The sequence below is a fragment of the Alosa sapidissima genome, chromosome 12 (assembly GCF_018492685.1).
Source record: "Alosa sapidissima isolate fAloSap1 chromosome 12, fAloSap1.pri, whole genome shotgun sequence".
In the NCBI taxonomy this organism is placed as follows: domain Eukaryota; kingdom Metazoa; phylum Chordata; class Actinopteri; order Clupeiformes; family Clupeidae; genus Alosa; species Alosa sapidissima.
The window spans coordinates 11,056,167-11,069,891 of record NC_055968.1 but is presented as its reverse complement, the minus strand read 5'-3'; the positions used below and the strand labels follow the sequence as shown (position 1 = coordinate 11,069,891).

The 13,725-nt window shown below is 41.2% G+C and overlaps 2 protein-coding genes across 4 annotated transcripts in view; one reads left to right on the top strand and one right to left on the bottom strand.

Annotated features, from left to right (window-relative positions):
* The window catches only part of ankrd13c (ankyrin repeat domain 13C), a 44,337-nt gene extending 43,388 nt beyond the window's left edge, over positions 1 to 949 (bottom strand). Inside the window, exon 1 of one of the 2 annotated variants that reach the window (XM_042056613.1) lies at positions 282 to 949. In XM_042056613.1, the coding sequence (XP_041912547.1) occupies positions 282 to 669 (388 nt within the window). In that variant the 5' untranslated portion in view covers positions 670 to 949. The remainder of the gene's footprint in view (positions 1 to 281) is intronic. The other variant, XM_042056614.1, reaches the window with a different exon arrangement.
* A 790-nt stretch (positions 950 to 1,739) lies between these two features.
* LOC121678245 (cystathionine gamma-lyase-like) lies at positions 1,740 to 13,564 on the top strand. Of its 2 annotated transcripts, XM_042057612.1 has the most exons (13): positions 2,421 to 2,445; positions 2,773 to 2,813; positions 3,800 to 3,881; positions 4,061 to 4,156; positions 4,358 to 4,467; positions 5,471 to 5,605; positions 6,125 to 6,182; positions 6,292 to 6,369; positions 6,595 to 6,747; positions 6,895 to 7,016; positions 10,274 to 10,326; positions 11,046 to 11,184; positions 13,315 to 13,564. In XM_042057612.1, exons 1-13 carry the CDS (start codon positions 2,436 to 2,438, stop codon positions 13,330 to 13,332), a joined length of 1,095 nt encoding a protein of 364 aa, XP_041913546.1. In that variant the 5' UTR covers positions 2,421 to 2,435; the 3' UTR covers positions 13,333 to 13,564. The 2 variants fall into 2 exon arrangements, with proteins under 2 accessions (XP_041913545.1, XP_041913546.1); XM_042057611.1 differs by lacking the exons at positions 2,421 to 2,445; positions 2,773 to 2,813 and adding an exon at positions 1,740 to 2,020.
* Positions 13,565 to 13,725: the final 161 nt, after the last annotated feature.

The following is a 13,725-nucleotide window of genomic DNA, read 5'->3' as shown; positions in this document are numbered from 1 at the left end:
AGTAAGTAGAGGAACAGTGCTAGCGTAACGTTAGCATCGGTTCACTGAGAGGAGGACAACTGAGATCAATAAATGTAGCACTAAGTAATCGTTCACAGCGGTTGGTTAGGTTTATCCAAATGAAGGTGTATGCTGATATGTGCCACGAACTATTACAAAATGTACACAGCAAACTAAACAGCTAACAACTAGCCTACCTCTGAAATGTGCACATTCAAGCAGGTCTGATATCTTACTAACTTCAAGTGGCAGCTATAATGTTACATGCGGCTGGAACTTACCATGCACATCCTTCTGAGCAATATTTTGAGTTCGAATGAGTGATGATAATCGCCGTACATCTCCTTTGAACACACATTCGTGAACTGGGAAATCTTGCCCTGCTCGAATGATGGGATTTTTATTTTTATCATCGACGGTGTCTGAGGTTGCAATTGTATTAGTGTTTGCATTGACTTGCGCTTGTTGTTGATTATGTTGCTGTTGTGTCGCTGCAGACTTGATTATCTTGTGATTGCTGAATATCTTGTTAGCTTTCCCTTTACCACTAATAGTCCTAGTTGATGATGTGAATGTCCCAGTTGCAGCTTCCTCGTCCGGTTCCAGTAAATCCTCATCTTTGCTCGGTTTGTGATCCTTTCGAAGGGATCGGATCTTTTCTCCTGTCATCTTCTAAATAGACGGATGCACAGATCAGGGTGCAGCTTTTGACGACCCCTTGGAAATTAATGTAATTTGTCGCTGGCAAAAATGCCAGTGGAAGATTACACAACAACAGTGAGTCGCACAACATGAACACTTCAAGTTCTTCAACAGAAACATGCGGTAACACAAGTAAAGCTGAGTACTTCCAGATATGAACAGTTTTTCATTTCCGTGTATGAGAGGCGACACTGCCCTGCTTCAACACACAGGTCCAACGGCGGCTGAGTTGAGTAGAGCGTTTGACAAGGAAGACCCACCTGCCATCTTCCGCTTGTGATCTCGCGAGACTTTATTACTTTTTTATTTTGATAAAACTGTTCAAGTTCTAGGCTACTCTGCGGCTATTCTGGTTGTGTATGTTTGTAAAAGAGAGCAATAAGAGCATTTTCGAGAGCTATAATTTTATAGACAGCTTTATCTACTTATTATGCTGACCAACTAATATGCACCATAAGCCCTTCCTAAAGTCAACAGCAACTTGGATAGCCGCCTGTATGTCTCCCTCTGTCGCTTTATCCCTATGCTTTATCCGGGAAAGATTCAATTATGTTAAACGTGAAACATGACAGATCCCCTGATTTCTGATACCATTCTTATGTAGGCTATCTTATCATTCTTCGTTTTGATAATAAAGATATTATTATGAGTAATATTGGTGTGTTTCATTAGGCCTACATTCACATTGTCGGTCATTTAGTAGCTCGTATTCAAACTATACCTGAGATGATTTTATATATATATATATATATATATATATATATATATATATATATATATACACAGTATGCCCAACAAGACATCTGAACAAAATAACCTATGAAGACATTGTTGGTTACATCAGATTTGTTCTCATTTTTTTATTGGTTGCGTCATATTAACAATTTACTTTCTCGCCATCCTGTGTGCTCTGCAAACAAGATCACGTGGTGCAAACGCCCCTGAGGGTAGGCCAATCGATGTCATGTTTTCGGTATTTGGATTCAGTGATTGGCCAATTAAGGGGACTTGTCACTAGACGTCGCTGTTAAATGCACACGTTGATTTCAGATACGTTATTCAACAATAGCTGTACAGTGGCAACGTTACCGGCATTTCAGGGAACTGGCAATTGGCAAACAGCCGCTTGAATTAGGATTTACAAATGGCTTCACACTCTCAGAACGACGTTTCAACCGGCTTTCGGGATGAATTCAAGTCTTTTGCCACAGATGCCATACACGTTGGCCAGGAACCGGAGCAGTGGAAGTCAATGGCCGTTGTGCCACCAATATCCCTTTCAACCACGTTCAAACAGTATGGTCCAGGAAATCATGCAGTAAGTCTACTGTACCAGTTGTCCGGTTTAATTTACCGTCGATATGTAATTTTTCTGTGTTTTTTTTTTTACCTAAAACATCCCAAGAACATGTAACGGTTAGCTAGTTTAATTGGAGGCTACTATGATTCCGCCAACATCATAGCGGCATACGGTTGTGCATGTGCCGCTAGTTGTATTTTTGGTCACAGCGGAAGCAATCATGTTGAAGTGTAAAGGATCGTGTTATTTTTTTACAAAATAAGGCTGCGTTGTATTTTCCTCAGAATACATTCGGAGTTGAAATAGTCAGACAGGGTGAAAGAGGAAATGGGATTAACATTGACGTTGCATTAAAAAGCCGGTGATCGGAGGTGAATCATAACATGCGTAATGTTAAAAGCCTTGCCATTAAGATTAGATTTTTTTTACGAGTATGACTATCTGTACGTACACACCGCCGCCGACTTGAGCTTCCAAAGAAGTTATGGTAATAAGCTATGATGAGGTTCAGCGACCAACGACCAGCAAACAATCGAATAGACGGAAGTATTAAGATAGCATTTTACGTTCGATCATGTTCTGTCACGTCAGAGCGGCCAAAAGCGTCCAAAGCTTCCCTGGACTTTTTTTGACAAGCGTCCTGACAGGGCGAGAGCTTCTTTGGTAGCTCAAGTCGGCGGCGGTGTGTACGTACAGTAACGTTTCAAAATATGTAATGTTCGCTAATGGCATCAAGTAACAGTTCAGCCCTCTTTAATTGTGTTCTCAAGGCTACGGCTTGCAATGGGAGTTTCATCTAAGACGGAAGATGGTTAGTGTTTGATTATTCTCTGGTTACTATTACGTGAAGTAGCTTTTAGATTAGATTTAACTGGTTAACTTAATTGTCATTGTGCAAAGTACAAGTTCAAAGACCACGAAATGCAGTTTGCGTCTAACCACAAGTGGGGGAAAAAAGCAGGAAAGTGCAACGTGATATACAAAGTATACAGGTGGTGCATAGACAGGACATGATATATAGTGCATTGTAGACAGTTATACAGTTGGTTTACAGAAGGTGATTTACAGTAATATAAATTAAATATAAATATGTGCAGTGTATTGGCAGTAACCTTATAAGAGCAGACTATAAATATGGCTATGTAGTATGTACAGTTATGTGCAGTGTAGTAGCATTAACATTATAAGAGTAGTACAAAGAAGTGCATGTGCAGGATGAATAGAATGAAGAGCAGTAGAATATGGCTATGTATAAGTGTAATTACATTATGTACATTTATACATAAAAAGAACACTATGGGTGGGATGGGGTAGTAGGGGGGGCTTGTGGACTTCCTGAAGTCCACAATTAGGTCTTGGTGTTGAGAGCCAGGTTGTTGTCAGTGCATCACCATGTTTAGGTGCTGGACCTATTCCCTGTAAGCCCACTCATCGTTGTTGCTAATGAGACCATTCACCGTAGTGTCATCTGCAAATTGACTGGTTAGAGCCATGTACAGGTGTACAGTCTTAGGTGAAGAGGGAATAAAGGAGAGGTCTGTTGATTAGGAAGTCCAGAATCCAGTTACAGAGGGTGGTATTGATGCCCAGTTCATGGAGTTTGGTGATCAGTTTGGAGGGGATGATTGTGTTGAATGCTGAACACTCTTGTGTTAAGATGCTGTAATTTTCAGATTAAATTTTTTTATACTTTACCCTTTACATGGACTACCCATTGCATGTAATTGTAAATCTTGACTGAATAAGTTATCGTTTTCATATTTTACATTAAAAAAAAAAACAACTTTCATTTCAAAGGGGTTTGAATACAGTCGAAGTGGAAACCCCACAAGAAATTGCCTTGAGAGAGCTGTAGCAGCCCTGGATGGTGCTCAACACTGTAAGTTAACCATTGGAGTCTCAATTATGTTTTTGGTTGAAAATCCTTTCTGCTGTTTAGGGTTTTTTTTTTTTTTTTTTTTTTTTTTTTTTTTGTTCGTAATCATATGAATTATGTAGCAATTCATGGCAGTTAAAATGTATTTGGAAAACTAACAACTTTCTGATTCAATCTGTCAGGTATGGCTCTGGCTTCTGGCTTGGCTGCCACAATGACGATAACGCATTTGCTGAAGGCAGGAGATGGGATTGTGTGCATGAATGATGTTTACGGAGGTGAGAAATGCCCGCTTCATATGCAAGAGTAGCTGTAGTGGAGGGGGTGGAACTAATGATTGGGATAATCACTATACAGTCTAGTTTGCTGCTGCATTTGAGTTGTCTATCTGCTCATTTTATTTCTTTTACCCTTTAAAACTTGAAAAAAGTGCTAAACTCTTTAAAGCCCATAGTTATTGAAAAATGCCCTGTTCACAGGAACCAACCGATACTTCAGAAGGATAGCTTCTGAAATCGGTATGGATGTTTCCTTTGCGGACTGTACGAAGCCTGAAGTTTTAAAATCTGCTCTTAAACCAAACACAAAGGTAAGATGAGCTGTGTGTTTTTTTTTTTTTGGAGTTTTCTTAAGGCAGCTTCTGGTATGCACACCGGTTAGGTGTGTTCTTAAGCGAGCGCTTGCATGTCTCCAATGGCATGTAATTATTTGTATAAGATTTAAGACCCCTATAGGTGAGTGACGCTTTTGTTCCGTGGTACTCCACACCTTTGGATTAGTCATGATTAGTTGACAGTATAGATTAGTCATGATGACTTGACTAACTGTTAATCTGGCAGTCCAACCAGTCTAGATTAGATCTTTGTTTGATAATATTCTATTTTTTTGTTGTCATGAAATAGCCATACTGTAGGTGCTGATGTAGCAGTAAGGCCATTTTCTAGCCCAGGGATTCCCAAACTGTGGTACGTGTGCTTCCACTAGGGGGTACGCGAGACGAGAAGAGCAATGTCGAAAGGTGTCAATAATGACTTTTTATTTTATTTTTTAAAGCCTGTCTTCTCCTTGTTCTTTGTGTTTCAAAATGTTGTTCTCCTCACTGTTTTTAGTGTGAGAGCTGCATATTTTGATGTGATTTGTTATCATGTAGGGCGGCTTAACATGATGCCTGGAATCCGTCAATAGAATGTGTTACGTTTTTATGTGTCGAATGGTGGGGGTACGCAAGCCGAGTCAGGATGTAAGTGGTGGTACGCGGGGAAAAAAGTTTGGTAACCGCTGTTCTAGCCTGTTTTTCACATGTTACACTGACATTTATTTGTCAGGCCTAGATGTTTTCATCCAGTAAAACTGATCGATTAAGAAAGTGAATGTTTTCTAAGAAAGGCCCATCTTGCCAAGTTTGAAATTAACCGCCAACATATTGGGTATTTATTGGTGCAGTCATATTTGATCTCCCTATACAACATTGACCTGGACAATTTTGCTCTGTCATGGAGAGTTGTACGGGTGTAGGTGTGTGTTGTAATATTTCTGTGCTCACATACTTCAAAATAAAAAAAACTAAATACATTTTTAATTGTGTGTTGTAGCTGGTATGGATCGAAACCCCAACCAATCCTACCATGAAAGTTGTGGACATCAAAGCCTGTGCTGAGATTGCACACCAGCACAATAAGGACATTGTTGTTGTTGTGGACAACACATTCATGTCAGCTTTCTTTCAGGTACGGCTTTTAACAAGGCATTTGCGCTCCAGTTCAAAGTGAGATGGCACATAGATTAACAGCTATAGCAGTGGAAGCCCTAGTTTTGAGGTGGTACCCCTTTAAAGGTTATTTTCTTTGGTGTTAAATGCAGTTCGTACAGTGCACTTAGCCGTAGTTAGTAATTGGGAGTCCTTATATTCGGAGAACATGGATTATAAACAGAAACTTAGACTAAAATTGTGTAGGAATGACGCATAGAACATGGATGGCCCACCACTGTGGGTTGTTGTGTACATTAAAGGCGAAATGTCTCAGGAAAAAACGTTATGGAAAACATTAATGTTGAAATAAAAAATATGTATTCAGAAAATATAAATGAATATTTAGTCACTCCCATTGATCTGGTTCATCTGTACTTTTACCTTTCTGAATTAGTACTTAACTTCCTGGTTTATGTACTTTCCCTTGAAATCTAAACATTTATTACAGCTGCCCCTCACCCTGTTGTCTCCTGTGTGTTTTTTCTCTATACAATAGCGCCCCCTGGCTTTGGGAGCTGATATCTGCATGTACTCTGCAACAAAGTACATGAACGGTGAGCACATTCAGTACGTGAACCTGTCCAGCTAACTGTACCTAATGGCATAACTCTACATGAGCTTTGATTAATCACAACCGTGTCTTGTTTTTCTCCCAACCCTCAGGTCATAGTGACGTTGTCATGGGTCTTGTCTCTGTTAACAGGGAGGATTTATATGATCGACTGAAGTTTTTGCAGAATGGTGAGTTTGATGATTGAGAGCTGTACTGTAAAAACAATGCAGATTCAAAATGTATCAGTGAGGATTACTTGATGTCGGACACAGAAACAGTGAGACAATATGCTTCAAAACATGGCAAAGAGTGCATGTGTGTTGCACATATATAGTCAGCTGTTCAATGTACTTCAGCTATGCTGTATGTGTTGTGTTCTTATGTGTGTGTTGTGTATTTGTCCTGTTGTAAAGCTCTTGGGCCTGTGCCGTCCCCATTTGACTGCTACCTGTGCAACCGGGGCCTGAAGACCCTCCACCTCAGGATGAGGCAACACTTCAAGAATGCCCTCGCTGCGGCTAAGTTCCTGGAGGCTGACCCCAGGGTGGACAGGGTCATTTTCCCTGGTGAGTCAGTGCTTGAGAGGGGTGGTGGGGGGGTTCTAAAATGATGTACTATAAAATTATACTCTATAAGCTGTACGGTGTAGATGGGCTGTATGGCCTGCTGGACAGAAGGCAACTGAGCGTGTCTGTCCTGCGGTTTCTCCACAGGTCTGCCCTCCCACCCGCAGCACGAGCTGATGAAGAGGCAGTGCACTGGCTGCCCAGGGATGATCACCTTCTACATCAAGGGCAAACTGGAGCACGCCACCACCTTCCTTAGCAACCTCAAGGTGAACGGGGACACACACTTCTCTGAAAATTCTCTGTTATAAGACTACGGTCCTTATTACAGTGATGAAGGATGAGTACAATATGAGCTCAAATGTATGTGTATGTATGTATTGCAGAGGTGTGGACTCGAGACTCGACTCTGACTTTGCCCCTTTGACTTGCAATGACTTGACTTGCGGCATGGGTAAAATTTTATAAAAACAACTATTTTCTGCCCATACCAACTTCAGCAGCCTCAAGTTCATCGTTAACGTTACACCTGCATTGCAACGTTATTTTGCATGGAATGCAGGTCTCTTATCTATTGTGAGAAGGGATGAACATCACTGAACATGCTACCATTTGTCGTCTGACTTCGATCATGTGATATTGTGATGGATCCTCTGATCCCTTTGATGTGGTTCGATGGGTTCGATATAGCCTAAAGCCTAAACAATTTAATTTGCTCCATGGAGCTAACCGAAACGATCAATAAATCCTCATCAATGACTGATGGCATTTCAAGCTTACACCCATATCAGCGTTGTGTTTTGCAACATAAATATCAAGCTTTCATTTGCGGTTTTCTATCGCTCATTTGCACGTCAGTGGGGGCTGTATATTCTGTACTGGAGCATGTGCTTGCTGCTGAGAAGGTCTCACGCACAGAGGTTAGAAGGAGGATGGCTTTGCATTTTCTACCAAAATACTTTTAAAGGTGTGTGTTTTTGTAGTTTAAAAATACTGCCAAATATTCTTGGTAAAACCAATAGCAGAGGTGAACAAAGTAACCTACATAATTCCTTTACTTAAGTGAAAGTACAGATACACCTTGTCAAATATTACTCCAATACAAGTGAAAGTTGCAAAGTCAAAATGCTAATTGAGTTGAAGTAGAGAACTATACTGTTTTTAAAAATATTAAAAAATCAAAAGCACAACCCTTTTTCCTTAATGTAATATTTTTTTTATACACAATAATAAGATGTAAATCCTTTGGATGGTCACTAGGTCGTCACTAGCACTGTGTATTCATTCACATGATTGCATTCACACTGATAATTTTGACAACAAAGTGTGCTGCAAGTAGGCTACACGGATGGTGCACTCATGGTAAACAAGTTGAGCGTGGAGCGCTGGACACTTCACCCTCAATGATCGCATGACCATGATGATGGAACACTTTGTTTAATTACTAATGGTCTAAAAAAATAGCCTGCATCAGTCCTCTTTCTTCAAATCCCCATGCGGCACTGTTATTATAGTAGGCCTATTGGTATAACAAATGACTAGACATTTTTATATTGTAAAAAAGGGGCGGGGGCATTTACGGTCAGTTGTGAAGACCAATACTCTACATAGCCTACATAACATGTGTTGCTGGCTGCACTGCATTCTAAGCCATTCTAACATTTTGAATGACAAAACAGCTATGGGGTGTGTAACATAGAATGGCTTAGAATGCAGTGCAGCCAGCAACATATTTGGGGACATTGAGTACAATGCTCCAGGCATCTTGGAGGAGAATGCACTGTAGGCACGGTTTCATGTATCTGTTGAGTTTCGATCGTCAAAAGGTCAGAATCGCCAAGCATCTTGTAGGGGCTGTTTTTAAAGAGTAGCCTAGAGATTGTCTGTGCTGTGGCGAGTGAGACAAGGTAGGCTATGTGTTGCGTGATATCTCTGCACCCAAGTAACAGTGCTTCGCCCCAATATACTGTAGTCTCAAGTCAATATATCTGCCTAAATCGCCTCGTCTTCTTAATCTGCATTGCCAGTTGTAGCCTACTCGTTGTTATTACCAGGCCACAAATAATTAGGGTTTTTTTTTTTTTATTGGCTCACTTTTACTAACAATGCAACGAGAGATTCCATTCACTAAGCTATAAGACAATGCATGTAAGGAGACAAAAATGCTTTTGCTCACTTATCTAACTCTAGGGGAGATGGTGAATAGGCTAACCCAATTCCACACCACATACATATCGCATACATATCACATACATATTCCATACCGCATACATATCGCACGTTTGACTTCGAACTCTGGGAAACACCGTGAATGAGTTAAAGTCCCAAAAAGTCGGTGTGTCCCAAAAAGTCCTTTTAAAGTTGCTTCATTAGCATGAAAGTCGGGACATAGTAAGCTATTACATAGTGAACTCATTAGAATCAAAAATCCTGTATTCACTCTTACTTTTCCTCAGTAAGAGAACAAAGGATAGCCTACTTTGTTTTTCTTTGGGCTTGTGCTTATATACGGAGCCCCTAAGGACGTGAGCAAAAAAAAATCTAAAGTTTAGTTTCATGTGCACACATGAAACTTTCATGTGCGCACATGAAAGTTTTGCGTGAGCACATGAAACTAAACTTTAGATTTTTCTTTTGCTCATGTCCCCTTAGGGGCTCTGTACTTATAAGTGTTTTAAAACACTTCAATATGTCAAGTATGATATATTGATAAGAATGATGTATAGAAAGCATGATTGATTGACATATTAATATGCAGTAATAAGATAGTGACTTGTTTAGGACTCGGAAAAAATAAGGACTTGGACTCGACTTGGTCTTGGTAATACTTGACTTGGACTTGCTTGGGACATCTCTGTGACTTGGGACTTGACTTGGACTTCAGCGTTAAGACTTGAGACTTACTTGTGACTTGCCAAACAGTGACTTTGTCCCACCTCTGATGTATTGTATGAATGTCATGTAGGCCCCTTATTATTATCCAACGACTACCTCTGTAAGGTGTAATTCCAAAGAAGTAATGGGTAGCTGTAGAGTTCTGGCCTCTAAGAGCTTTGCTCTTTTCTGTGGAGAACTAAATATTAGTTCAGTTAATGAAGATTAGTTTTGGCTTATAGATTTGCCCGCAGTCGAACCCTTTTGCCCTTCATGCTTGCCAGTTGGCTTTGGCCACACGGAACTTGGCATTCTGTTTTTTTCCGAGAAGACTGTGTTTGATTTCAGTCATGAAGGACAGTTATTACATTGCTGATGTCAGCAGGCTGGCAAAAATGATTCATATAGATTTCCTAACGCTGACCTCTTAGAAGACCTTCCTCTGTTTTTGCCAGCACATCCAACTTTTTTTTACATTTTTTTTTTATTCCAGCTTCCAAAGTTTTGTTTGTCCAACTAAACAATCATTTTTTTACATATTGGTATAATTCAAGTTAATTTTGGGGTGTATGGAACTTGTTTGTTGAGCACATGTAAAGGCTCTCTGAAGTGCTTAGCCTAATTGACCCTTTTTGCTTTGTTTTTCCTTTAGTTGTTTGCACTCGCTGAAAGCCTTGGGGGTTATGAAAGTTTGGCAGAGCATCCGTAAGTATTGCATGAATAATGAACACCCTTTGGTAGTGGTTTTATGATTTGCTAACATGCAATGAGTCCCCCATTTTAATAAATTAAATTAATCAAGGAATGGAGAAGCTGTGCACTTTACTCTGGCTTGTTTTTGTGGTTTGTCTTGTGAAGAGACCTTTTCCATTGATGCAGTATGTTACATAACATGGTTAGAACTAATACAAAACTGTTTTGTCCATGTTTTTCTTGTTTTTATTTATTTATGACCATTTTGGGTTAATTGTTTTACACACATGTTGGTTTTTAACCTTTTTTAAAGTCTTGTGCAATGCAAATGTTTCAAATCATTATTTCAAAAATGAGTCATTTCTAGTCAGTTATTTGACCCGGAGTAGACCCGACGTCACTGCAACTAAAATAAAGATCAGTCCTATCTGTGTGGTTTGAGGTCTGTGTTGTAGTGTTTGAGCCACAAGGGGTCATCAGTGTTCTGAAAGAAAGTGTTAACAACACTTGGGTAATATGTGTACGCTGTGCAGCAAAACACTGGGTTATTTTTCAGTGGTCATTTTCTTCAAACTTTAAATTCAGCAATATGTATAAACTGCTGGTGTATCCATATGGTACTATGTGTATCATTCACCCACACAGCAAAATGTCAAACAGTTGGTTATGACACCATGACCACATCTGTCTCTGTAGAGCTGTCTTAACACTGTTCTGTTTGGGTCTCCCAGGGCAATCATGACCCATGCATCAGTGCCTGAAGAGGAGAGGGTTGTTCTGGGCATCAGCGACACCCTCATCCGCTTGTCCGTGGGCCTGGAGGAGGAGCAGGACATTATTGATGACCTGGACCAAGCCCTTGCTGCTGCTGTAAGTCTCTCTCTGTCTCTGTCTCTCTCTCTCTCTCTCGTCCAAGTATTGTTCTTGTTCAATCTTTGGCACTAAGCTTACACACACCCACAGTGGGCGAGGTGGTGGTGGTGAGGGAGGTGTGGAAGCTCACAGATGGGGCTGTGTGTATGAATGAGTCTCTGATAGACAGCCTTGTCACTCGTTGTTTCTCTATCTGACACTTTCTCCTCCTGTCGTTCCCTTGTCTCATCTCACTCATTTTAAATCTACAATTCTGTCACACACGCACTCTCGAACACACCCACCCCCGCACACAATTTTTCTCACTCACCTTTTTCTTCTGGTAGTAATTCATCTTTGTTCAGAAGCTTCCAACTCTTCCTTTTACTGGAATCAGGTTCTTTCCGTACAGTGACATTAACGTGGGGTGGGGGGTGTGTGTCAGGTGACTGATCTTTGATGGCCAGTGCCTCATTAGTGTGTGTGTGTGTGTGTGTGTGTGTGTGTGTGTGTGTGTGTGTGTGTGTGTGTTGCCTCTGCCTGCATCAGGCTGTACAGTTATAGCCAATTAGGCTGCACACTAAGATGGGTTTTGGGAACCTTTGGAAAAAGGCTCCCTCCATTGCTAGTGGTTTCCATCCAAGTGGCTGAGAACGTCCTCTTGCTCTGTGCGTTTTGTGATTTATGTCCACTCTGCTGGGAAAATAAGGAGGGTGCTGTCAAATCAAGACAGAGGGGCCTTGGCCCGAAGCTGACCGTCAGGTCCGAGTCTCTCATTTTATTTATTTTACCTCAGTGCTACGCTATCCCTGATTGTGGATGGGTAACATTCCCCTGTACTCCCCAGCGCCTGTGGAAACAGCAGGAAGGTGTCGTAATTGCATTGGGGTGTGTGTACAGAACAAAGAGGTTCTACCCTATGGGGGTTTCTAGCGTTAAGCACCTTGACCACTTGGTGCTCTAGGTCTGTGAAATAGTGAATGGGCCCAATTTAACAATCTGAACACCTACTAACACCCTTTGGGAAATTAATTTGAACAACTGCTCCATTTCTCTAATGTCTTAAAATGGTTGTTTGAGCTCAATCTTGGTTTGGTATCAGAGGGGTAGGAATTTAGAGGCCTGGTAGATAGCTTTTTTTTTTTTAGTTAGTTAGTTAGGACCTGTTTGGGTTGACTTGGTCCTTTTGTTGTCCAACCACCATGCAAAACCTAGCCTCAGCTGGCCCAGGAAGCTTGGTTTCCAGTTCCCGGTTGTTCCAAACTGTCATACTATCTATTGCAGAGACTGCCTAGCAAATGGAGATGGATGCATTCAATGAGACCCACTCCCTGAAGCTATACTGTGTTATGATTGGTGATGGGTTTGGGGTTAGGATCAGGGGAAGATAATCCTATATTATATTCCTGGCAGTGTTTAAGGATTGCGGTTGGTGTCCTTCACTCCAACTGTGAGGTTAATTATCTACACCTACAACTGCTTAAGTACTCTTGGGGATTGTTTATTGTCAGCTTTGCTAATTTCTGGGTCTCTGTGTGTGTGTGTGTGTGTGTGTGTGTGTGTGTGTGTGTTCTTTTTGATCCCGTGAGGGAAATTTGGTCTCTGCATTTATCCCAATCTGTGAATTAGTGAAACGCACACAGTGAGGTGAAGCACACACTAATCCCGGCGCAGTGAGCTGCCTGCATCAACAGCGGTGCTCGGGGAGCAGTGAGGGGTTAGGTGCCTTGCTCAAGTTCGGAGGGCTGCTCGGGGTTCGAACCGGCAGCCCTCCGGTTACAGGTCCGAAGTGCTAACCAGTAGGCCACGGCTGCCCAAACCTATTGAACCATTGCTCAGGGGCAGCATGTTTAGATTTCTCCTCCGCAGGGCAGTTTGGCAGCAGCCCCACTCTGCTGTTTGCCTTGCTGCAGCAGGACAGGATGAGATGGTGATGACCATTGTGATGATGGCGATAACAAGAGCCTCTTAGGCCAGGAAGATGTATTTCTCGCTTGTAAACATTAAAATGTTGCTTTCTGTCAAGTGTTTTCCTTAATCATTAATATCTCTCTCTCTCTCTCTCCACTCCCCTCTCTCTCTGTCCCTGTCTTTCTCTTAACCCCCCATCCTCCCATCCTCTGTCATTCTTTGATTTGATGTGAGCAGCATCCGAAGAAGAAATGAGTTCTGCCCACGTGCGTTGGACTGATGGCTTTCATCTTGCTGCTGGATAGATGTTCCTTATGCACTTTCCTGAGGAACGTGTCCAGAGGAGAGCTTCTATGCACATATGAACGCGCTCATCAGGGAACAACACCTCAATAAACAAAAACATTCTTTAATTCACACATTTTACATAATGATGACAAAAACAGGGCTACTAGAATACACAAGTCTTTTTTTTCCTCAAATTGTATATTTCCTTATCGTGTTGCATTTGTCTTAACTCATTGAATGCCAAGCTGTTTTTGGAAGCTTTGTCCTAGAGTGCCAGCAATCTAGACCATTGTTGATTTTTGTACAGCCACAGCATATTCTGTGTTATAGCTATGAACACATACAATGGCTTGATTAAAA

Coding starts and splice junctions, on each gene's coding strand:
- LOC121678245 (XM_042057611.1), top strand. CDS start 1,847: ATGGCTTCACACTCTCAGAACGACGTTTCAACCGGCTTTCGGGATGAA. Junction 7,017..10,273: donor CCTTCCTTAGCAACCTCAAG/GTGAACGGGGAC, acceptor TTTTTCCTTTAG/TTGTTTGCACTCGCTGAAAG. Junction 10,327..11,045: donor GAAAGTTTGGCAGAGCATCC/GTAAGTATTGCA, acceptor TGGGTCTCCCAG/GGCAATCATGACCCATGCAT.